Genomic DNA, 24,462 nt, shown 5'->3' on the forward strand with positions numbered 1-24,462 from the left:
TCCATGCGTCATTCCAGTCTAACAAGCGCACTGGACGCTGATTGGCGTGTTTATGGAAAGTTACGCCCTCTTCTCGCAGATTCCCGCCTCTTTGGTACACGTATAAGTGCGGCTTGAGCCACTGGTGACTTGAGGGGGATTACTTTGTGTAGCCCTTTTTAAATGTATACTTAAATCCGTTTGCGAAGAAAAATAAAACAGTGAGGTACATTTCCAAGGAAGTGTATTCACTTTTTATAGAGATAGTCAGCTCTAACGTATGTTGGTGCCCTCGGTAAAGCATTATGGACTAGCCCATTATTGGTCAACCCCTCAATAGCCGGTGTTCCGTGACTCGCACATGATGTAACGTTTGCCGGCTTCTGTTACCTTGAGGCACAAAGACAAAAGGAAGTTGATCCTGTCATACCGCGGGTAGGGGGAACATTCTCACGCTTTTTGTTGAACAAATGGCTCGGTTTCTTTAGGGGACAAGACAGCGACACACTCCCGGTAACTTGCAGTTCTTTCTCCGTTAGACTCAGTAACGTTACAGTGAAAAATGAATCCGGTTCGTCGCTGTTCGGCTTTATTGAGCCAGCTGTGTGTAACCTCGCGGGGTGGGTCGACAGCCAGGAGACCGTTGTCCCCGGGACCAGTCTCCGCCACGGGGGGAACGCGGTGCTGTCGCTCCGGTGTCGGAGGAGGAGGAGCGGGAGTCATAGAGACATGTCCCCAGCCGAGGCCGAGTGGAGCATCCACAACTGGGACAGCACCAGGTAGTGTACACCTCCGCATTTCCATCCAGTATTCTCCAAAACGGTTATTATAACTCGAGTTAGCCTTTTCACCCCAAAAAAACTTAACTAAACGTTAAACGCTCGCTTAAGGTATCTGTATCTGTCAGACTGTCTTCCACATTTAGACTATTAAATGTAGACGTAGTCTCCGTGACGTCACCCATAATTTTATGAAGAGTCATTCTCCATCACTCGAAATGTGGTTGTTGAAACTATCGACAATATTTTACAAACCTACACCTTCGTTTCATCGTACCTTGTGGTAAATCTATTGTCAAATATTGAAACAAGTGGATATTTTATCAACAAACATAACGTTACTTTTTCCATATTAAGACACTGTAGTGATTCTAAATATTTTAAGTTGTTTGTTTATTGGGTGCACCTTTTTTATGAGTGTAACTTTTCACGTCAAACTGTCTCCAAACAAGTAAATGTTTATGGTCGTTCGCTGCTGATGTAACAGAGGCCCCACTGACCTCTGCCCCATATTTATAGACCTGTCTCATACAACTACCTGTGCAAACAAATCAGCTCAAATCCCCTTAAAGGATCATTACAACAAAATACATCTGAAGCATCCAGGAAATGTTGCCAAATGATTTAGACCTGACACATGGTTACAGTTTTTAGTTGTATTATGTTCCTGCACTGGGCACAATGTTCTTTTTAAAATTGTCATTTCTTGGTGTATTAGTCATTCACTCTCCTGAACAATATTATAAACTGAAAGCTACATTTAGTTTTTCTAAACCCCAAGCTTCCAGCCAAACGTTTTTGGATATCTAAATCATGATATAGAAGTGTTTTTTTTTTTTTTTGTGGAGTGATGCTTTCTTTTGAAGCACCTGTAATCTGGCATCTTCGGGGCGAAATACACTGGCACAATGGGGCCGCAACTAGTCTTGCATTGCCAGACAAGCGTCCACAAGGCTGACTCCTTCGCAGCGGCCCAGGTTCAGCCTGAACCGTGGTCCTTTGTTGCATGTCACCTGGGAGCCAGACGAATCTGCAAGGTCATGTTTAATTTGCACTATACATCTGGCCCCCCAAAAATTAAAAACATTCTGCAAAATTGAGCATTTGCAGATTCCCTGTGGCCCTGAAAATATGGGGTGGTTTTTAAAGGTCCATGGTTTTTAAAGGTTACTTTATGAGGTTTTTTAACATTAATATGCGTTCCCCCAGCCTGCCTATGGTCCCCCAGTGGCTAGAAATGGTGATAGGTGTAAACCGAGCCCTGGGTGTCCTGCTCTGCCTTTGAGAAAATGAAAGCTCAGATGGGCCGATCTGGAATCCTTATGACATCATAAAGAGCAAGGTTACCTCCCCTTTCTCTGCTTTGCCCGCCCCGAGAATTTGGCCCACCCCTATATGAGAGAGAGAGAGGCATGGCAGGTGGTCAAGGCCACACCCCCACTCTCCACCTTCCTTAATACTTCAGATACAGTATTAGGGGACCACTAAGGCCTATATAAAAGAGACTTCAGATACAGTATTAGGGGACCACTAAGGTCTATATAAAAGAGACTTCAGATACAGTATTAGGGGACCACTAAGGTCTATATAAAAGAGACTTCAGATACAGTATTAGGGGGACCACTAAGGTCTAGATAAAAGAGACTTCAGATACAGTATTAGGGGACCACTAAGGTCTATATAAAAGAGACTTCAGATACAGTATTAGGGGACCACTAAGGTCTATATAAAAGAGACTTCAGATACAGTATTAGGGGACCACTAAGGCCTATATAAAAGCATCCAAAAACAGCATGTCATAGGACCTTTTTAAACGTCCAATATATTTACTGTAATAAATCCAAAAACGATCCCAGTGCGTCATCAGATATTAAGGAAACATGCTAAGTTGAAATACTGTCTTTTCTGACAACAATGCTAATGCCAGTATTTTCTCCTTTTTGAAATTTACGTTCTGTGACGGAATTTCTGTTTGTGTTTTGGCCTGTGTGTTGTTATCAACTGCCCAGTTTGTCAGCCAGGCCGGGTTGCCAGATATAACTGGAAAAACGTAAACCCAGCACACTACAGTTGTAACGTTAGTACAGCTATGAAAGCAGCAAACAAACAAAAAACAGGATCAACGGAGATTGATTTTACCCGACAAAAAAAACCCGGCATGTTTCTAATAGTTGCGTGACCAGAGACCTAACAAACCCCGGGTAAATATTGGAGATGTATTTGAAAGATGGAGACAGCTTAGAGCCCAAAAGGATGCCGAGTTGGCTAATTTCCTCCTGAACAGGTAAGCATTAGCTTCAGGCTAATTTATCGCAGCTACTATGGAGCTACTAGGGACGGGCATTTTATGTCATTTCAACATTTGTGTAGCTACTCACATTGAATTATATAGCTAGAGTACCCAAGTTGGTTACTCGCAAAAACAATTGAGACACAGCCAGTGAAGTGATCCCGACTGGTCCTGGCTAACGCCGCCATGCTAACCCTGCTAACGGCTAACGTTACCAGGACCAGGCAAGAAACCAGCCTGTTCAGTGGCTGTAGCCGACAACGCTGAGTCATTTGAAGCCAAGAGAGAGAGGCTGTAAATTGGAAAGAGAGGACCTTGACTTTGCAGTGTGTTTAGCGATTGTTGGCGTAATTCTAAGCCGAGGAAGTGTGTCTGTCCGTCGGCTGGAGAGGACAGCGAGGTTGTGGGTTTTTTAGCTGTTCCTACGGTAATTCTAAGCTGAAAAAGTGTGTCTGTCAGTTGGGTACAGAGCTCCACGTGAGCACGGGCTTTTATGACTGTCAGTATAGTCAGCATCTAACGGAAGCTACTCTGTTGTGCTGTGAAGTAATGTCTGGCTATGTGAGACAAGCGTCTAGCAACATTGTTGTGGATGCTGTGGTCTCAGCCTGGCAACCAACGTGAACTTCAAGTCTGGGGAGGGGGCGGGGGAGACAACACTCTCCAGTATTTTTAATTTGTACTGCAGTAACTATTTTAAGCACTAGCTGTCAGTATTACATATTGGACCTTTTTTAAGATGAAGAGTGATGGTCTGTGGAAAGAAACTCTTTTTGTGTCTGGTTGTTACAGTGTTCTGTAGCGCCTACCAGAGAGGAGAAGTTTGAATAGGTTGTGTCCGGGGTGTAGAGGGTCTCCAGTGATGTTTCCTGGGCGTTTCCGGACTTTGGACATGTATGAGTCCTGGCTGGCATCAGTGTTTTTTTTTTTTTTTTTTTTTCTGCAGTCCTGACTGTCTATCGTAGTCTGTTCCTGATGTGCAGAGAACAGACCGAATGATTGAAGTGTTATTAATTGATTTTCTGTCGAATCATTTGGATGACTAATTTAGCACAATTTTGGTATGAACAAGAAAAAGTGAACTTTCTGCCAGTATGTGACCAAAATGATCCAGTGTTTCCCCCAGTGTATTGCAAGCCTGGTGGCCAAGTTGCCCCCCACCAGGCTTAAGCCACTGGGAATTATTTTTGAATGTATTTACTAGGCTATGTTCACACTTGGCATCTCTTTTTGCCAGCGTCTGTTTTACATTCTAATCCTATGGACTAAAAAGTGTTTTCAAAAAAGTCCTGAGCGCTTTTTTAAACGCCACCGCCGACTTCTTTTCTGCAGCTCGGAGTGTCTTGTTGAAGTTGAAAAAAAGTTCAATTTTTCTGGAAAAAAGGGCCAGACGTCAAGCGCTTTTTTTTGACAGCCAACCAATGACAAGCAGAGAAGCCCGACCGGTCGTTTCCATGTCAACAAGAAAAATATGGAGTCGGAGCACAGCGGGTTATATGATATGACCGGGTGCTCCCTGTACAGGGAACTCACTTTGTTTCATGTAACGTTAGCAGCATCTCTCTCTCTCTCTCTCTCTCTCTCTCTCTCTCTGTCTCTCTCTCTCTCTCTCTCTCTCTGTCTGTTCTTTCTCTAATCTAACCGCTCCACATAGCACTCTAGGATACTGTAGCAGTAGCTGTTGTTATAGCAACAAAAGATGCTCTCGGCTGCTTTTTGGAACAAAAACGCTGCCAGCTTTTTCTTCTTCTTTTTTTTACTACAAAAGCGCCCTTGTCAACTTGTTCTTGTACAAAATGTTGCCATCAGTCTGGGAGTGGCCCTCGTCAAAAAAAGAAACTTGACACCAGGCTAAACAACTGTTCCGGGGGGAACCCTGTGTTCATTAACTTGACAAAGTAATCTTTACTTACAACAAGGTGTTCCTGGGCAGATAAAGTTTTGACCCGTTGTCACATAAGTGTAGCTATTGGAACCCCTGTTCCTGTCTAGTCCGTGTCTGTCTGCCTGTCTTGGCCATGTTGGCTGTAAATCAGCTAGTGGGAGGATCACACTTTATGCGTGCTTGTATGTGGGGATTCTCGCATACTAAATAAAACCGAACATCTGATGAGATCTGCAACATTAGCTCTCTGACTTGTCAACCCTTCAAGTCTTGTTCGTTGGGAGTTTCTGTTGGTGGCGCGCTTTTCTTCAGCCGTGGTGTCTTAACACTGCTCCTGCTCAGTAACTACTTCTATTTATTCACTCTCTAAAACTGTGACACAGGATGTTCTGGATGTGGCTCTTAAGCAGGTACATCTGTCTGGTAATCTGTTCGAGCAGCCGCTGTTTCCTTCCGGCCGCTGCAAACTCTGACACTCCACTTCTTATCTCACTGCATTTAGTGCTTCTTGCTGACTAATAGGCTGACAGAACTGTGTGGAGCACCAGCGATCAACCTGGTGCTGAGATGTTAATACACATGATTTGCCGGCTTGCTTAAGGTATAAGAAAAGACTGCTTCAGATCAGTGCAGCTTGATTTGTTAACCACCATCTTGCATTACAAAAGCATTGTTTCCCTCAAAGAAGAGAACGTTTGATATAAAGCAGCAGCAGACACTTTGAAGAAATGGACAGCTGATCCTAGGTCAGACAATGGCCTGGGTTAAGTTGATGTAATGGTAGATTAAGTACTTTTTAGCTGCACAAAATGTACATTTCGTAGTCATTACAGTTAGGATTTTACACCACTTTCAAAATAAGAGGAGAAAAAGCAAGAGCATGTCAAAAGCCCTAGTGGGCCCACGGGTCGCAAATTGGGCGACCTTGGTCCAAAGGAAGCCTGATTTTTAATGAAATATTGGCCTTCAAAAACTTGTGCTGATTGACACCAAACATGACACAGTTGTTCCGCATAGGGGCTTGAGCATCCATGCCAAATTTAGAGTGAATCGGCCATTAGATGGCGCTGTTAGAATTTTCTTTTATTAATTAGCCACATCACGATATATGGGAAACAGACTTTGTCTAACTCCTCCTGGGCCGTGAGTCCAATCTGCACGAAAACGTGGATATAGACTCGGTGGACCCTCGTGACTAAAAGTTATCAAAAGAATTTTGATAGCTAAAACAATGCGCAAGTTACGGAGGAACAACTTCCCGTAGGTGGCTCAAGATACAACATGAACGGTTGTATCTTGGCAAAAGTTATTCCGATTTACATGAAACTTAGAATGTGTGGTCTACATGTGACGTTGCGTCTGCCAGTAACCCCGACTGCAAGAAGGCGAGGGCCCGCTCATCGCTGCTTGCAGCTTTAATGAAATATTGGCCTTCAAAAACTTGTGCTGGTTAAATGCGACGCGAGCCAGTCAGGGACCAGCGTTTGGGTCAAAGTCAGTAACCAGGTTGGAGGTTTATTTTAGGTATTGTCAGGAAACAGGCCAGGTCTCTAGGTTCATGCCGATGGTCAGGTCAAGCCCACACAAATTGACACACATGCATACTTATGCACATTCCCACATGACCTGGGTCAGCAGCAAAATGGTGCCCTAAATTAGCGACTTTAATAGCTCCTGTATTTCTCTGGAGGCTTCAACTCGTAATCTAACTCCTTGCAGATCTTTACTGGCCTCCATATGTAATGGGATTGGTCAGGCCAAGTTACATAACCATCAAGACATGGTCAAGTGAGAGTGCACACTATGGTTACATCAGTCAGTCAGGACTGTTTTAGCTTCCATTACAAAGTGAAATCTCTTGAGGTAGCTCGGCCCTGTCAACATGTCGGCACTAAAACTGAAACCTAAACTGTTGATCTTTGTAAAGTGGTCACAAAAGGTCATCAAGATTTTAGTAATGATTACCGGAGGTTTCAACTCAAACAATGGTTGACAGTAAAACCCCTGTCAGGGTCTAGCTTCAAGTGGAATTCAGCAGTTGCACCGACAACTCGGTGTCTGATTAATGTCACATATATGTATACAAAAGGCAATAGGCCCGTTTGAGATGAGCCAGGTCTGCGCAGAATCGATCACCGGCGATCGCCGCCCAATGCCTGCCGGTTAGATTTGTGTCCGACTTGATCCCGACTTGCTCTGACGTCACGCACACGTGGGCAACGATAACCTCACGAGATCAAGGCAGCCGCAAGTTTGAGATGCAGGCAGCGCAGTTGCTTTTCACCGACTGCAAGACCCAGGCGGACCCAGGGCATGCTGGGAAACGCCTGCCTCTCAGCTGATCTAACAGCCGCTTGGTTCAGAATCGACTCAACATGATGACGTTTTATATACACTTTTTATTGATTTTGAATTGGACGGATTTTAACTGCTATTTGAGGTGCAGTTCATCTCGCACAAGCCTAATACTTCTCCCCCTTTACCACTTATTCTAATGCCACTCTGGTGATTCAGTTAATTGGCATGTGTTTGCCAGTTGATACTTAGGGACTTGCTGAATGTGTTCACAGTTGGAACTTAAAAGGGGAACTATGAGACAACAGGCATTTCAATCAGGAGAAACTTCATTTAAGAGTGAAAATAAGTTTAATGAACATGGTGCATGATAAGTTGATATGTTAAGAGTCTTTGGCGATTAGACACCATCACGATGTTAAATTATAAAGGGATACAGAGGCCGTGGATATATAGGAATATCCCCCCCGATGGAGTCTAGACACTGGTGGAGGTGATGAAGGGATGAAGGAAGAGCCTGAAGATCTGGATGGATGTGATTTGGAGCGGGGCTTCTGATGGAGGGACCCTGGGTGCTGGGAATGATGAGAACTGGAGGTATTTTGCCTGAAATGACAACTGACAGCAGCAAAGAGTAGAACAGATTTAAAGTTATGATGCAACAATGCGATAGCTCACAGAGATTGTGGCAAAATCATCTCTTCACTTCTTGTGTTCTTTTTAGCCCAAATACGCGTCAAATGCCCAAAAGTGTTTTTGCCCGTTCCATTTTTTTATTAAAACAATGGAGCTTTATGGTACAGAGGAAGAAGATATATCAGGCTGTGATATATATATATATATATATATATATATATATATATATATATATATATATATATATATATATATATATATATATATATATATATACACACACACACTACTTGTTAGTAGAATACTTTTATTGTTGGTTCTGAGGTTTCTTGTTGTTTACAGTAAGATAAATAATCTTTTAAGTGTACTGGCTGTTCGCATTTTTTGAAGCAGGGCACACTTGCCTTCTTTCCTGGTGGCGTATGACGCATGTTAAAATTAAAATGTAGAATGAACACACAACGTGAACGTTCCCGCCAGCCAGGGACAACTCATTGTTAACTGACATTCCAGTTGAGTGTTTCCTTCCTGGATTGCTTACGCTGCATAGCTCTCATTCTGTTACTTGAGCGAGTGGGAGAGCATTCTTGAATGGGCCAGTAAATGACTGAGTCACCTCCCTTGATCTGGCTGCCACTGCGGCAGTCACTGGGACTGTCTCATGAGAGTCACACTGTCCTTCCATACCCACATTACCCACTTACCCAGCAGACTGTCTGGAGGAAGAAGAGCAAGCGATGACTGAGAGGACGGCAGGCAGGAAGAAAAGAAGAGCGTTCGGTGGATAACCAGTGGACAGACTAAAAACTATGTATGTACATGTCTGTATGTATGTTTACTTTATCCATCTTATTCCATCTTGGGGGGGGCTGAGTACCCAAGGCCCTCATGTGAGGAGGGCCCAAAAAGATGCTAGAATGAATAGCTGTGGATGTGGGGAGGGGCCCATACAAAATGCCTTTCTACAGGGCCCAGAATGTTGTGCTGTGCCCCTGGATAGCATTTATATTGACTGACATTGTCATTGTAGAATTGATCAGCATCCAGACTCGTGGAAACCACATAACTGAATGTATGTGTATATGTATAAATGATGACATTGAAGGAGGACATTATTAAGTAGGATGAAGTAATCCCATTGTTTGCAACAGCAGACAGTAGTCTGGCGTATAACAAAGAAACATTGCTTGTGGTTTGAATTGACTCAAAGTGGAGCTGATATGACTGTCTGGACATTCTGAGGCCACAGTTAGGGTTGTTGTTTAGCACCGTGTTGTATCGACAATTGCCCTGTTAACTTACATTGTAGCTTGTTTCACCGCTGCCTACTGCAGCGATCTCGCTTAATACTGGACCAATGTCACTGATTGTTGTTACCATCAGTCACTTAGACATAAAAACATAGGAAAATAGGTTGAAAAAAACAGTACCCTTTAAGCACATGAAATAGTGCACACTGACCCAAAGTCAGATAGGTGAATTAACCAGGTTAAGAAATGTCTCGAACCATGTAGAAGTGCCACTCACAAAGAGAACAACCCACACTCTGTCTCTTTCTCTTCCCTCGGCTCTATTCACAGTTATCCAGAGAGCACATGACTTCGTTAGACAACATGCGGTTTCTAATCAAAACCTCACCGACTTATTCAATTAGTTAGGCCAGAGGTTCTCAATTGTTTTTTCAGCCAAGGATCCCTTAAAAGATTTAAAAAAAAAAAAAAAATATGCATGTCATGTACAGTATGTCCCTTGGAATAATTTGACCTATTCTTTACACTTCTATAGTCTTAGTTATGTAAAAGAATAACACAAGAGACATGTATTAGAAAGATATTAGACGTGGATTAAAAACACAGAATACTCATTGCAAAACATTGCAGTTAACATCAATATAATTAGCTGCAAGTAACACTGTACCTAAACACACTATCAAAAGCCAATCAAGAAAAAAAGGGCTGATTTGAAGTGCACTTTAGAACAGATACACGCGCGCACACACACACACACACACATCAAGAGAAGTGTTTGACTATTAGTGCAAACATCAGCTAAATAAAATGTGAATTCTGATTTATTTAAATCGTGACAATGGAGAAACCTTATTGGTCTCTCTCTCCATGTATGAGACAGGCCTCCTGCTCTCTAGAGGTCATTCTGCCACACACCGAGCGAGAGGGGGAGGGAGGCGGTAGGAACTGATGATTCAGGGAGAGGGAGACAGACATACTGGAGGACGAGACAGATAAAGGATGAGTCATAGCGTGGCAGAGGATAAAAGGGCAGAAGGGAATGACAGGTGGATTGTGCTGGTCCTCAGACGTAGGAAGAAGAGGGAGAGAAGCATTAGACCAGACATGGAGGCCATGGGTAAGATATTTATACTACACACAGTTACTTACAATTATGACTGGAGCAGTAGATAAGAGACCAGCAGGCAACAGTAAGGAGATGAAAGTTGAGGTCTTTAAGCCTACACATTAGGGGTGGAATGGTACACGTATTCGTATTGAAACGGTACGGGCGTCTCGGTTCGGTACATGAATTTACACGGAGAATACACGGTATAAAAATAAATAAAACTTGCGTGCAAATTAATTAATGTAATGCGGAACTACTGTTAGACACGCGGTTCTTTAGGGACACCTAATCTGTAGCTCTGCCCTTAGCTCTGAAGCTCCCGAGCTCCGCCTACATGTCGGTCCAGTGAGTCCACACGTAGCAAACTAGTCCCTTCCATATACAACCAAACACGGACGTAGCTGTATCCCTTCTCGCCTCGACCACAAATGGCCTCCAGGCCCGTTTGCTTTGCTGTTTGCTCCGGTATTAGCTGTTAGCTCCACCGTTGGATTTGCCGCTTTGCGCTACGCTCAAAGTTAAAATTATTTCAACTTTGACCTAGTTGCTGATAGTTTAACTATCTTTTTAATAAACAGTCTCAAAGTTCTCAATGCTTCGGTTTACATGAAGGGACCCTCATTATACTACCGTGGAAGTGTGGTGCTATTTTGAGCCTTGTCAGTGGTATAGAAATAGCGATTTCTTTTTACTTTCGCGTGCCCCGACTACTAGCGTTATAAGCTAATTAGCGGTTTGTGCTAAAACTGGTCACATTCAATTAGCATGAAAACATATCCCAGAGAACGGTCGACTCGGTACACGTGTTATTAACCCCTAGGTTCATTTTGCACCGGATTTGTCCTTTAACAGCATTTCGTTTCCTAGCAACAGGAAATGGTTTCCTTGATGATGTATGTGCTGTGCTTTGCTCTGCGCCCTACCTAGCGGTGTGCAGAGAGCAGAGGACCTGATGTGTAGGCCGTATATATATATATATATATATATAAATTACTGTGAGACCATATACATTTATCTAGTATTCTAGGTTTTGCCTTACCATTTAGTAAGTGTTTTAGTGGGCAAAAATAACCTCATCACATGTATTACGTGAAGCATGAAGGCTCTGCCGCGTATGAGATAAATGGTTGTGATTGGCACGACCAGGATCTGGTCGGCTGGAAATCTGTCTGATTGGGAGGGGGACCAGACGTATATGCCAGAGCAAATAAAACAAGCTCGCAGATTTGTCTGTTTCCAAGGCCAGGATTTTGTAGAAAATCCTTTTTTTATTCCTAAAAAATAAAAAAATAAAAAATAACAATTTTTTTGGTTATCAGTGCCAACATTCAGATCCAGGTATAATAGTCTCCTATATCTAAAAATGTAAGATGTCTGTCTGATACTCATTCTTTGAGTGTCCAGTGGACATGGTTTGGTTCAGTTGGATCTGGTCGGGACATCTACAGCTGTAGTCTCTGCTCCTGCATCTCTAGCTATGTTCCATCCACACGTTTTAATGCGAATTAAGTGATATGGATATCATATGGTAAAATTCGATTTGAATTTCATGGATATCAACTCAAAGTTTATACGTTTGGTCTCATCGGCTTTTCTCTTGATCGATATACGGCTTATGCAATGAACGCTGTTGGAAACGTTATTTGCCGAATAAATAATGAATTGCGATTTAAGTTTGAGGTCATTTTATGGTTAAACGGACGCACCTGAACGGGTCAGAAGTGGTGAAGACCACGCGCCCAATGCGCACTACCGGGAGTGCCGACGCAATGCAAATGTCCCTTATCATGCAACGATCGTCTACTAGAGCCTGTAGTAATACGATTGATGGCCAGCCCTTTCTATTGACAAAATCCCTGCAGCCTTCAGCAGGGGGTCTAATCGGGATGTGAGTCCCGTCTATTGCGCCATAAACCTGTGGCACAAGGTGCGCTCTGGAGTTACGCAGCGAGATATCATGCGCCTCATCCACTCCAGGTAGATATATACCTTCGCATCATCCTCGTTCGTTTGGCATTGCACACGGCGTAAACATGCAGTGGTCTTGCTGACCCAAACGTTTCGCCTATCACTCTGTACTCTGCGCATGTAGCCAATGGCTATTCTCGGTTGGAACCGCAGGGCCATGGCTTATCTGGGTCAAGGGACGGGCCAGGAAAATTACACAACAGGTCAAATCCAAAAATGCTTCAACCAAAGGGTTTCCATGAAGTGTCTCTAAACCACGATCTTCCAGAACTGTTGGGAGCGCTCTCGTACCCACACCACAGGCCGCCTCCGTTGTCGTCGGGCATTTACATACTTTTCACTTTTTTACATCCTAGCAATGTGTTGATACCGTCGTTGTTTTCTTATTATAGCTTGATATGTCGCTATCAGCTGACACCTAAGCACTATTACAACTTCTGCAATTATTACTCATGAGTAGGTAGACGGCGCAATCCATTTTGTCTAGAAAAACTTTGTTTGCAAATGTTTGCGTGAATGTTGTGCGATTCGGTGCGAAAATGAATGGAAACACCATCAAATGTCTCCAATCAATTTGATATACCAATTTGACCGCAAAACAGCATGTGACGTCATTACGCGCCGGTTTTTATTCGCTTTAAAGCCGTTTGATGGAAACACACTTTCACCGGCTTCATTCGCGCAAGTTTTTTTTACCGAACTTCAGATATTTCAATTGACAAGTGGATGGAAACTTAGCTTCTGTCTCAAACACTCATCCAAACAGAATAACACGTCAAAATACAACACCATAGAATCTAAGCATCTTCAGAGATGTTACTTGGATTGTTGGCATTTCTTTTTTTTTTATGTTGGCAGTGAAGGCGTACAGTTGTAGTTTACTGATTATCATGCTACTCATTTTCCTGCCTGGTGGACATAGTGAGGTAAATTTGTCATGTTAGCATGGTTTGCTAATATGACAGCAGAGATACTCCAGTGGACCTTTTTAATAAATCCCATTTCCTTTACTTCTCTCAGTGCCTTATGGGTAGTATGACATAGTATGAAAATGGCATTGGGTGCCCTGGTATCTCACCTGGTGCACACCATGGATCAAGGCTCAGTCCTCAGTCAGGGTTCTTTGCTGCATGTCACCACCCTCTCTCTCCCCTGCCTTTCTTGTCTTTCTCCAAGCTGACACTGTCCAATCGATCTCTGAACCCATCGGCTATCAGTCTGACCACGATTTAGCCTCTGGGGGCAACGGCCAAAGATTTGGGCGTTCCGGTGTAGCCAGCGGATATCTGGGCCAACTTCCTCTTCCGTGCGCCGGGTCCAATTTAGCAACTTGTATAATGAAAAGCTAAATGGTCGTCGGATGATAGTCGATGGGTTCTGAGATTGCATTTTGGCCAATGCGTTGCGCCCAATTTTGCTCTCAACAGACTGTTTTACCCGTATGCAACCACATCAATACTACTCGGACTACAAACGGAAACCAGAACACTTCCGATTGTCCCGTTGCCTACAGATTCTGCATTCATATGCAGATATCTGTTTATGGACATTCATATCCAATAAAAGAAGAAAAGGGTCACTGAAAACAATTAAAGCAGGGTCTCCAAGAAACTCTGCAGTCATATGGAAATCACCAGGATAAAATGTTTTTATATCCATGATCCATACTCATACCTTCCTTTTTAGAGAGTGGAGAGCAGAAACTGAAGCCTTAGCGCGCTCATAACAAGAGAATGCATGGCGCTTCTGTTAAAGCGGGACGAAAGAAGCAGTGACACAATATTCCTCTCACAAATGAAATGTTGAATTCATGCATTCAGGCACTAAAACACCTACTTTGTCAAGTCAATGCACTCACTCACACTTTCTTGGTCTGGTATGACCAGTAGCTTATGTTGGCTAAAGGCGCTGACACACCAACCGAATTATCGGCCGTCGGACAGTCTGGCGAGGTCAGTGACCCGAGTCTGTTTGGTGTGTTCCGTGCCGTCGTCAGTCGGAGGAGCCGTCGGCGTCAACCAGTGGCCAGTCGGACTCAATGACCAATTACCCGGAAATGACGAGCGGGATGAGCGTGACGAACTCTTCTCAAAATCTGACGAAAATCTTCTAAACTGACCTTTGTCAATCAGAAATGATTCAGCAACTGCATGGCCTATTTCTCACATGTTTTCAGAAACACGTTTCGGTGAACTATTTCCGTAAAATACGTGATCGTATTCCGAACGAGCCGCAATTATGGTCTGTTTTGAAATTCGGGAGAAGCCAGCGTTCGTCCAATCAGCTGCCGGTTTTCATTTTTTGGTCAACAATACAGATTAGCGCCGTCTGCTGTTATGGAGACGTATTACGTCTCACGCACACACAGAACGTACGCTCAAGTCGGCGTCGCTTTGGTGTGTTCCGAGGCACTTTTTTGACCAACTCGGGGAGACAGATCAGTCCGACTGCCTTTTCTGCCGACGGTCGGTCGTCGGGTTGGTGTGTCAGAGCCTTAACGTTAGCAAACCGACACAAAGCACCTTTTTAATATTTTCCCTTGTTTCCTCTCCATCAGTTTGTCCAATGGGTGGCAGCAGCAGCAGCAGGTTGTTTGGTACGTTTGCCCAGTCACTGAACCACGCCCCATTGGCCCAACCAGCCCCATACCCAGAGGAGAACCCAGACCAGGACCTGGCCCAGACCGACCCAGACCAGCTGCTCAGAGAGTGTGAGGAGGCCCTGCAGAGGCGCCCGGCCCGGCCACATCGCCATCTGGTCTATCCCAGCGGCACGGCGTCCCGCCGCCACAAGCACAACCCAGCCATACGGATCATGCAGTGGAATATACTCGCACAAGGTAGAAATCTGGGGATAAACCATACAGTACTATTATTACAGTAGTATTATTGTGGATTTGGGATGACGCCAGTGACATACAGAAATGTAGAAGTTGCAAATTCAAGGGGTTATTTTTTAACCACTGCTAGCGTGGTTAAAAAATAACCCCTTAGATTTGTCTGTCTGTCGGTCAGTCTGCAGGTTTGGTCCAGAAATGGCTCTACAGTACGGATTGCGACTTTGCACAGACATTCATGTTCCCCAGAGTGTGAGTTTGGTGATCCCCTGGCATTTACTCTAGCGACACCATGATGTTCACATTTTTGGTTTTGAGTAAACTATATTGACGGCTATATGATGGATTGCCAACAACTTTGATTCAGACATTGATGTTCCCCTCAGGATGAATTGTAGTCACGTTGGTGATCCTCTGACTTTTCATCTAGCACCACCATCGGGTCAAAATTTCAAATTTCCAGTACTTTGGTTTATAACCAAATATCTGCAAAGCTAATGACAACATCAGCCAGAGCTGCAGTTTAGTGCTAGCTAGTCTAACATGCTAAACAAAAATGTGTAGCCGCTGTGCTTTAGGTATAATATGGAACTTTTCTGCATTAAAATGTCTAAAAACGGCTAGAGCTAAGTTCTATATTTTGTTGAATTGAGTACTTTCATTATCCTAAATGCTTCCAACAATGTTCAAACCCAGAGAAATCCATAACTTCAATCAAAGACATGTTAGGGTCCGTTACATTTGGTCATATGCCCTTAGTGCATGCGTCAGCATTGTGGTTGTCTGCCAGAAGCTGTCAGAAATTGACTTAAGTTTATTATTTATTTATTTATTTATTTAGTATGATTATTGTCCCTGGCTGATTATCGGGGCTGTTTTTTTGGCAGTTTGCAGATTATCTGTATCTGTGTTTTAGTTGACTGATAACCGATGAAGTTAATGAATTAAAAAGTGTTCTACTTTGTCTCCACTACAGCTCTGTGTCTGTCCCTCTGCTTTGGTTTCACTCACCACTGAGGGACTTAATGTCCCGCCCACAACACTATCTGACTCTTACTGGGTGTTATGTTGAAAGTTTCTCATGTTTTGTGTTGGAGTTTGTAACATTCCAAAATCTTAATTTTGACTTAAAGATTTTCATTTTCACTGTAATTGCATATCGGTTCCAAATATCGGTTATCTGTTTCATTAACTACTAATAATCGGCCTTGAAAAACCAGTATCGGTCGACACCACTAATTTAGACCATACACTTTTTAGATCTTGCTGGGTTTTTTTAACAATATATTTTAACCAGATGTAGGATTTTAGTCATCAAACGTCTGGAACTTAAGTTATCAGAGAAACTAGCGGTCGCAGCCCCTCCGGGACGCCGTTTGTCCGCTGAACAGTAGGGTTGGGCATCGTTTGGATTTTAAAAATTGTGACTCCAATTCTTCCTTTTAGAATCCAGTTCTTATCGATTCTCGATTCCGATTCTTTGAGGGGTGGAGTTGAAACGGGTCACGTGCCTATTTTCACAAATAAGAGGAAAGTTGTATTTTGAGTCAATGGTGGTTTGCAGTTTTACTGCTTTTTCAACGTAAAATAAAGCCACACTAGAGCGCTGCTTACTGCGCTCCAAGGCTGCAACACAACAAGCGCCTGGCCGCTTCGCAAACCAAAACGATGATCGGATTTGAAACCAAATCCTCTAAACGATTCCAATAAAGAAACAATTCTACTGGAATCGCAATTTTTGAAACGATTCCAAGTAGGAATCGGTTCTCCATGCCCAATCCTACTGAACAGCGTCGGAGAAACACTGCTTTTTAACGTGAAACTGCTTTGTTCAGTGCTTCTTACCGGTTTTAATCACCTGGTGCGCTTGTTTTGTAGGAGGAGGAGGAGACCTAACGGTCCTACAGAACCGAGGATAAAAAAAACAAATGACTTTGGTAAAAAACTAAATCTTTCTCTGTTTCCAGCTCTCGGTGAGGGGAAGGACGGGTTTATCCGCTGTCCAGTGGACGCTCTCAACTGGCAGGAAAGGAAGTACCTGATCATGGAGGAGATCCTCACCTACCGCCCCGACATCCTGTGCCTACAGGAAGTGGACCACTACTACGACACGTTCCAGCCCATCCTGGCCAGCCTCGGTTACGAAGGCAGCTTCCTGGCCAAGCCCTGGTCGCCCTGTCTGGATGTGGAGCAGAACAACGGCCCCGACGGCTGCGCTCTGTTTTACCGCCGCTCGCGCTTCTCTCTCCAGACCACCGCTCACCTGCGGCTGTCGGCCATGATGCTGCCCACCAACCAGGTCGCCATCGTCCAGACGCTTATCTGCCAGGTGACGGGCCAGCGGCTGTGCGTGGCCGTCACCCATCTGAAAGCTCGCAGCGGCTGGGAGAGGCTGCGGAGTGCGCAGGGTGCCGACTTGCTGCAGAGTTTGCGCAGCATAACGTCCCAGAGTAGTAGCAGCAGCCAGACGGAGGCGGCGCCAAGCACCGTCCCTCTGGTGGTGTGCGGGGACTTCAACGCAGAGCCCTCCGAGGACGTTTACCGGCGCTTCAGCTCCTCCGCCCTCGGCCTGAACTCTGCGTACAAGCTGTTGAGCTCTGATGGACAGACGGAGCCGGCCTATACCACGTGGAAGATCCGCCCCTCTGGAGAGAGCTGCAGCACTCTGGACTATATCTGGTACACCCACGATGCTCTGAGTGTGGACTGCCTTTTGGACATTCCCACGGAGGAGCAGATCGGCCCCGACCGCCTGCCCTCCTACCACTACCCCTCTGACCATTTATCACTGCTCTGTGACATCAGCTTCAGGTAGGAGCCCCATAGGTTGATGTAGGCTGCCAATCACAGCAGCCCGGGACCAATAGGAGGACTGAGAGTGGACTGCTTGAAACAATACTCCTCCTTTTACTGTAAATCGGGAGTGAGGAAAGTGAATGTGATACCATCTGCCAGATTGAGTCATGGAAGTGAAATCTGATTAGAGTGTGAATAATTTGCATTGAGACACAAACCACTTTCTGTAATGTTGCTATTATTTAAAACCTAGTCATAATGGGGAACATTAGAAGATGTGAAATGAGACATTGTAACATCACTTCTGATGGAAAAACCACTTCTAGCTTTAGCAATAATTTGGGATTTGCTCCGTTGACTTGTGTAGAGGTGGGTGAGCCTGTCAGCCCCATGTTTCTTTGAGCTTTTTAAAGTGCTCATATTATGCTTTTTGGCTTTTTCCCTTTCTTTTATTGTATTTATATATCTTTTTTTGTGCACGTTATGGGTTTACAAAGTGGAAAAAGCCCAAGGTCCACCCCAAAGGCACTTACCATCTTCCAGTGAAAACACTGTTCACAAACTGCTCCAAACAGCTCTATTGTAGTAGACTCCCAACTAAAACAGAGAGCTCAACACACAGGGTGAAAAGAGGAGCTGCAGCAATGTGCAGAACAACAAAAAGATGGTGTGTTTGACAATTAAACCATGTAAACCTATTCTGATATAACCTCTAAATACAATTATGAACCTGAAAATGAGCATAAAATGAGCACTTTAAACTAAACTCGTTTCTTTAACTGAACTTCAGCTGAAATGGCAGCTAAGGGGCTCATCTCCTGAAGTTTGAACACTGGAAACCAAGTGCAGTTAAAAGTATTATCACTTCATTTTATGACTTCTATTCTTTTTACTTTTTGTCAGTTGGTTATAGCATAATCAACATCTTTTCTTTTAGTGTTTTTAAATTCAGTATTTTGCATTGAGGTTTCTCAGTTTGACATGGGTAACCATGACAATGTTGTTGCTGTGACTTCACTGAACATGAGAACTGTTAATTTATAAAAATAAAGTAATTATTTTGACTCTTATTCATCTTTTTGACTCTTATTGATTTCCTGCCTGGTCCAGTTTACTCATGAAGATGTACATTGTTAACATAAAATGGAGCTGTTTGCCTTAGTCATTTGACTGGTAAAAAAAAATGGCAATTGTTGTTAGTTGTCATGGTGAAAAGACATCAGTGAGTCTATGTTGTGTATGTACAAATGAGGAAATGTACATACACCAAAAGATATTCTAATTTATAAAACCTTGCACGTGTGCACGCGTCTCATATCCCGCCCTGTACACGCCCACATTCAACCATAAATAGTCAATGCAAAGCACCTCAGGAATATTGATACATAGAAATGAGCCTGCTGATCAACAGTTCTTCCATTCATGTGGTCTAGCAGTTAGGGGTGGGGAATCGCACAATACGATATTATCACGATACTTCTGTCACGATACAATATTATTGCAACACTAGTCTCGCATAGTCAGGCCTTCCCCACAGCACTGCGGAGGCGGGTTTGGCTAGTCCACACATCACTCCGGGATGGCAGAATAATGTGCTCTGGTTTATTGGCATTTCTTTAAACCAATCACAATCGTCATGGGCGGCGCTATGGTCCGGACAGAGCCACGGTGCCGCTGCAAAATAGTTTTGGGAAAGAACTTGTTTTGGTGGAACGTGTATGTTCAAAGGTTGTTTTAGTCGTGCAACAGAAAACTCTGATTAGACAGTCTAGCTAGCTGTCTGGATTTACCCTGCAGAGATCTGAGGAGCAGTTAACCATAGTCCTCAGAAATCCACCGGAGTTCAGAACGGCAACACAAAGAAAGAGGAAGGTGACGGACATCCGGCCAAAAAGATTGACATCTGGTGGACTGGAGCAATCCCAGAAGTGGAACGCCGTGGATATAGACTATTGCAGCATAAACATAACATATTGCGATATTCTGCGATATATTTTTCGAACTTGAAAGTATGTCCCCAAAGGAAAACTTTGTCTGAAGGGATACATTTTGTTCATGTCACTTCATGAGTCCATCTAGTGGACTGAAAAAGCAATAGATTATATTATTCTAGTACCAAGAAGTTAAATTCTCAAGTGCAATTTATATAATAAAAGATCGATACTTGACATCCGTGTATCGATACAGTATTGCCACAGATAATATCGCGATACTATGCTGTATCGATTTTTCATGTTTTTTGATCATGCACAGCAAAACATAACATGCAAGAATTAAATCCCTTTCAATACCATGGATACAGTGCCACTTGGCCAGCCATGCCAAAACACTTATTTATGAGCTTCAATATCCAATGGAAAATAATCTCAGAATGAAATAGCATGACAAGGTGTCAACATAAACCACAGCGCTTTCAAGCAGGAGAGAGTTCACTTTGCAGCTAAAACAAAATATGTTCACCCAGGAAAGGCTTGTTTGTTCCACGAGAGTGTTTTAACCACGATTTTTTTTCTCAACTTAACTAGTCGTTTTGGTGCCTAAACTTAACTGTCATCACCGCATGATGCTCACTTTTTCTGGCTAAACTCCACTACCACAGCCCCTGAAAGGACTGTCATTTGGCGGTGCCTGTAGCCGGCTCACAGTCACCTATCGGCAGCTAAACAACTGCTGCTGGTAGCCGGCGTCCCGAACAGCTGCTGCTCAGATTTTATCGTTCTATGGCATTTTGTTCACGTTACAGCGCTTTACTTAGTTTAAAACACTTGTATTTTAGGTATATAATACAATATATTAGTCTTGCATTGTCCACACAACATTCTGGGACGGGAGAAAAACGTGTTCTGGTTTATTGGCATTTCTTTAAACCAATCACAATTGTTGTGGGCGGCACTATGGTCTGGACAGAGCCATGGTGCCGCTGCAAAATAGCCTCAGGAAGGAACTAAAAGTTGTTTTACTCGTGCAACAGAAAACTCAGATTGGACAGATTGGTTCTGGACTTACCCTGCAGAGATCTGAGGAGCAGTTAACCACAGTCCTCATAAATCCACCGGAGTTTAGAACGCCAACACAAAGTTCCTTGAGAAAGTACTCGCTAATCAGTTATGTGATTTTTCTACATAGCAATAGTTTATTTGAGGACTTTCAGTCAGGATTTAGAATGCATCATAGCACAGAGACGGCACTGGTGAAAATTACTAACGACCTTCTAACTGCTTCAGACAAAGGACTTGTCTCCGTACTTGTCTTATTAGATCTTAGTGCTGCATTAAACACTATTGACCATACCATCCTGTTACAGAGACTGGAACATTTAGTTGGCATTAAAGGAATCGCACTAAGCTAGTTTAAGTCCTATTTCTCTGATCGATCTCAATTTGTTAATGTTAACGATGAATCCTCCAGGTACGCTAAAGTTAGCCATGGCGTTCCACAAGCCTCAGTGCTTGGACCAATTCTATTCACCTTATATGTCCTTCATCTAGGCAATATTATTAGGAAACACTCAATTAACTTTCACTGTTATGCGGATGACACCCAATTATACCTATCAATCAAGCCAGACGAAACCAGTCAGTTAGCTAAACTTCAAGCATGCATCAAAGATATAAAATCATGGATGACCTACAATTTTCTGATGTTAACCTCAGACAAAACCGAGGTTATTGTGCTGGGCCCTAAACACCTCCAAACCTCATTAAAGATATAGTTACTCTGGATGGCATTGCCCTGGCATCCAGCACTACTGTCAGAAATCTAGGAGTTATTTTTGATCAGGATATATCCTTTAACGCCCACTTAAAACAGACAAGATCAAGAACAGCCTTTTTCACCTTTAACGCCTGTAACATTGCCAAAATTAGGCACCTCCTGTCCATAGGCAGAAATCCCAGGAGAGTTGGGGGGGGGGTCAGGACTGATATTAGGGTTAATATTGAAGATCTACAGTTGTGTTTTGCTCAATATGATAAGTGGCAGATTAGTGGGTTTGTGCAGTTTCTTGCCACTGTATCCTCTGTCCCAGACGAAACCTAATATTTATGTGGAGGACACAAGATCATTTTAGAATTATAATATGACCGTGTGGTGAACCTATGAACCAAACTCATATTTAGACATCTGACGTTAAAGATTTGTGTTGTTGTTGCCCAGATAAAATAACAGGGAAAAGAAAAACAGACATAAGATCCTTTGTCAGTACACCAAAACGCCAAGTAAGTACAATAAGTCCTCATATCAAGACAATTTGGTAACATCTTTATAAGAATGGGTGCTTATGGAAATACTAACATCACTATGTCACAGGCAAAGGAGACAGAAAGAACTGAGGAACAGGGAGACCAGGGACAGTCAGCTGTAGAGTCTCAGGTGTGTTGAGCTTAGTTCATATTTTTGGAGGTGTGTGGCTGTCAGGGTTAGCAGATGAGCTTTACCAGTGGCTCACTAATTTACAACTACTAATTAACAAGTGTACAAAAGCATTGTATTTATTTTATATGGGGACACTTTTTCAAAATAAGTCATTATGTTTTAAGGTATTTTTGTGGCTTGATTGTAAACAACTTAAAAATAAATAAATGATTTTAAAGAAGAATATTTTGGTCAATTTAGTCAGCTTTTTCATTGAATCAAGAGAAACACTGAAAAGAAGGATAATGGTACAGTCTCCATGCTACACTAATGATGTATTAAGGCTTTCCTCTATGTACACATATCCTCTTAAGTATAATTGTGGCTGTATTATTTGTGTCCCCTTTAAAAATTGCTCTTCAGAAATGTTATGTTTATTGTCCCCCCCAACTGTTAGATGAGATTTACGCCCATGATCCTGTCTCAAAACGATGCTGAAAAACTAGTTCATGCATTTGTTACTTCCAGGCTGGACTATTGTAATTCCTTACTATCAGGTTGCTCAAATAAGTCCCTTAAGACTCTCCAGCTGATCCAGAATGCTGCAGCGCGTGTTCTGACAAGATCTAAAAAAGGAGATAATTTTTCTCCTGTATTAGCTTCTCTGCATTGCATTCCTGTAAAATCCAGGATTGAATTTAAAATCCTTCTCCTGACCTACAAAGCTCTAAATGGTCAAGCACAATAATATCTTGAAGAGCTCATAGTACCTTATTGTCCCACTAGAGCACTGCACTCCCAGAATGCAGAGTTACTTGTGGTTCCTAGAGTCTCTAAAAGTAGAATGGGAGCCAGAGCCTTTAGCTATCAGGCTCCTCTCCTGTGGAACCAGCTCCCAGTCTGGGTTTGGGAGGCAGACACCGTCACCACATTCAAGAGTAAACTTAAAACTCTCCTCTTTGATAAAGCTTACGTTAGGGAGTGAGGAGTTGCAGCGTTTGCCTAGACCGGCGGGGGGAGGGCGTATTGCTACAGACACGGCACCCCTTCTCTTCTCTGCTTCTCTTCATAGTCATCAGATTCATCTACCAACCCTTATAGAACTGGCTCAGGTTTGCCTTCCACCAGCTCTTAATTATCCTATTATAGTTTTAGACTGCCGGGGGACTTCCCTTGACACACTGAGCTTCTCTCTCCTCTCTCTTTCCATCTGTGTGCATCCATGTCCCAGAAATGTTTAGTGTATAAGGGCTCAGACATTGTGATGGAAGTATATGGTTATGATATGTATTATGTTTTAAGTTGTTGCAGCAATGTTTGGGTTGATAGCATTTGTTACAGACTTGGTGCAAAACAATTTTTGACCACTCGGAAATGTATAAAAATGGTTAAAAATTCCTCCAAAATACCACATTAAGACACTAAGACCTTGAGGAACACCATAGAAAAATCCATGCTGGGATTCGGTTTCAAAACATTTCACATTTGGAGATTCCGATTGTGTTTGCCATTTGATACAAATGCTTCATTTTGAGATGTGTTATGGCATTTTGAATGCAGTGTTTCATTTTGAAGGAGATATGAGGCATTTTGTGTGTGCAGTTTTGGGAATTGTGTGTAGAGTTTTGGAAGGAGACAGTTTTAAAAATGTGTGTAAGCAGTTTTAAATAAAAAAAATAAAAATGTAACTACAATGAAATGGCTACTATGGGGACTAACATTAGTCTGGCTATCACCAGACCAAGCTCAATCTTTTAAGATTGAACATTAGTCGGGGGAGTCTGCTCTGTATTTCCTACTGCACCAGAGGGGTGATCAACGGGCATAGTTCAAATGACTGGACGCAATTGGATAGTTCTTCAACCACTCAGACCAACGATCTGGGTGACGTACTTTGCAGAGCGAGGCAGAGCGAAAGCCGGTCGGTAGTAAGGCAAACACATCCCTCTTCTGTAGGAATTGTTCCAGGGCAAGTTTCTGTTCCATTTTCAGAGAAAACTTGCCTTTAAAATCTTTTAAAACAGCATCAACGGGTTGCTGCACTTCGGTGGCCATCATGTTGAATGTAAACAAAAATCTGCTTGCCGTTGCTTCTCTATCGTCATCGTGTTAAACCCGCCAATAGCGCGTCAGGTGGATAAGCCAGTTTGTGATTGGTTTCCGCAAATTTGTAACAGAAGCAGGATAGATAAATGTACAGGTTTCCAACCTGAGCTGCAGGGCGAAATAAAATCTCTGGCAGATCGGGCTGGGTTTACCCAGTCTAGACTAACATCACTAGAGATAC

General features: G+C 43.1%; 1 protein-coding gene across 1 annotated transcript; it reads left to right on the top strand.

The window, feature by feature from the left end:
- Positions 1 to 219: 219 nt before the first annotated feature.
- nocta (nocturnin a) lies at positions 220 to 18,892 on the top strand. Its single transcript, XM_078261019.1, has 3 exons — positions 220 to 758; positions 14,748 to 15,029; positions 16,994 to 18,892. The coding sequence occupies exons 1-3, from the start codon at positions 542 to 544 to the stop codon at positions 17,839 to 17,841; spliced, it is 1,347 nt and encodes a 448-aa protein (XP_078117145.1). The 5' UTR covers positions 220 to 541; the 3' UTR covers positions 17,842 to 18,892.
- Positions 18,893 to 24,462: the final 5,570 nt, after the last annotated feature.

Source organism: Sander vitreus, chromosome 10 (assembly GCF_031162955.1).
Source record: "Sander vitreus isolate 19-12246 chromosome 10, sanVit1, whole genome shotgun sequence".
NCBI classification, from domain to species: Eukaryota; Metazoa; Chordata; class Actinopteri; order Perciformes; family Percidae; genus Sander; species Sander vitreus.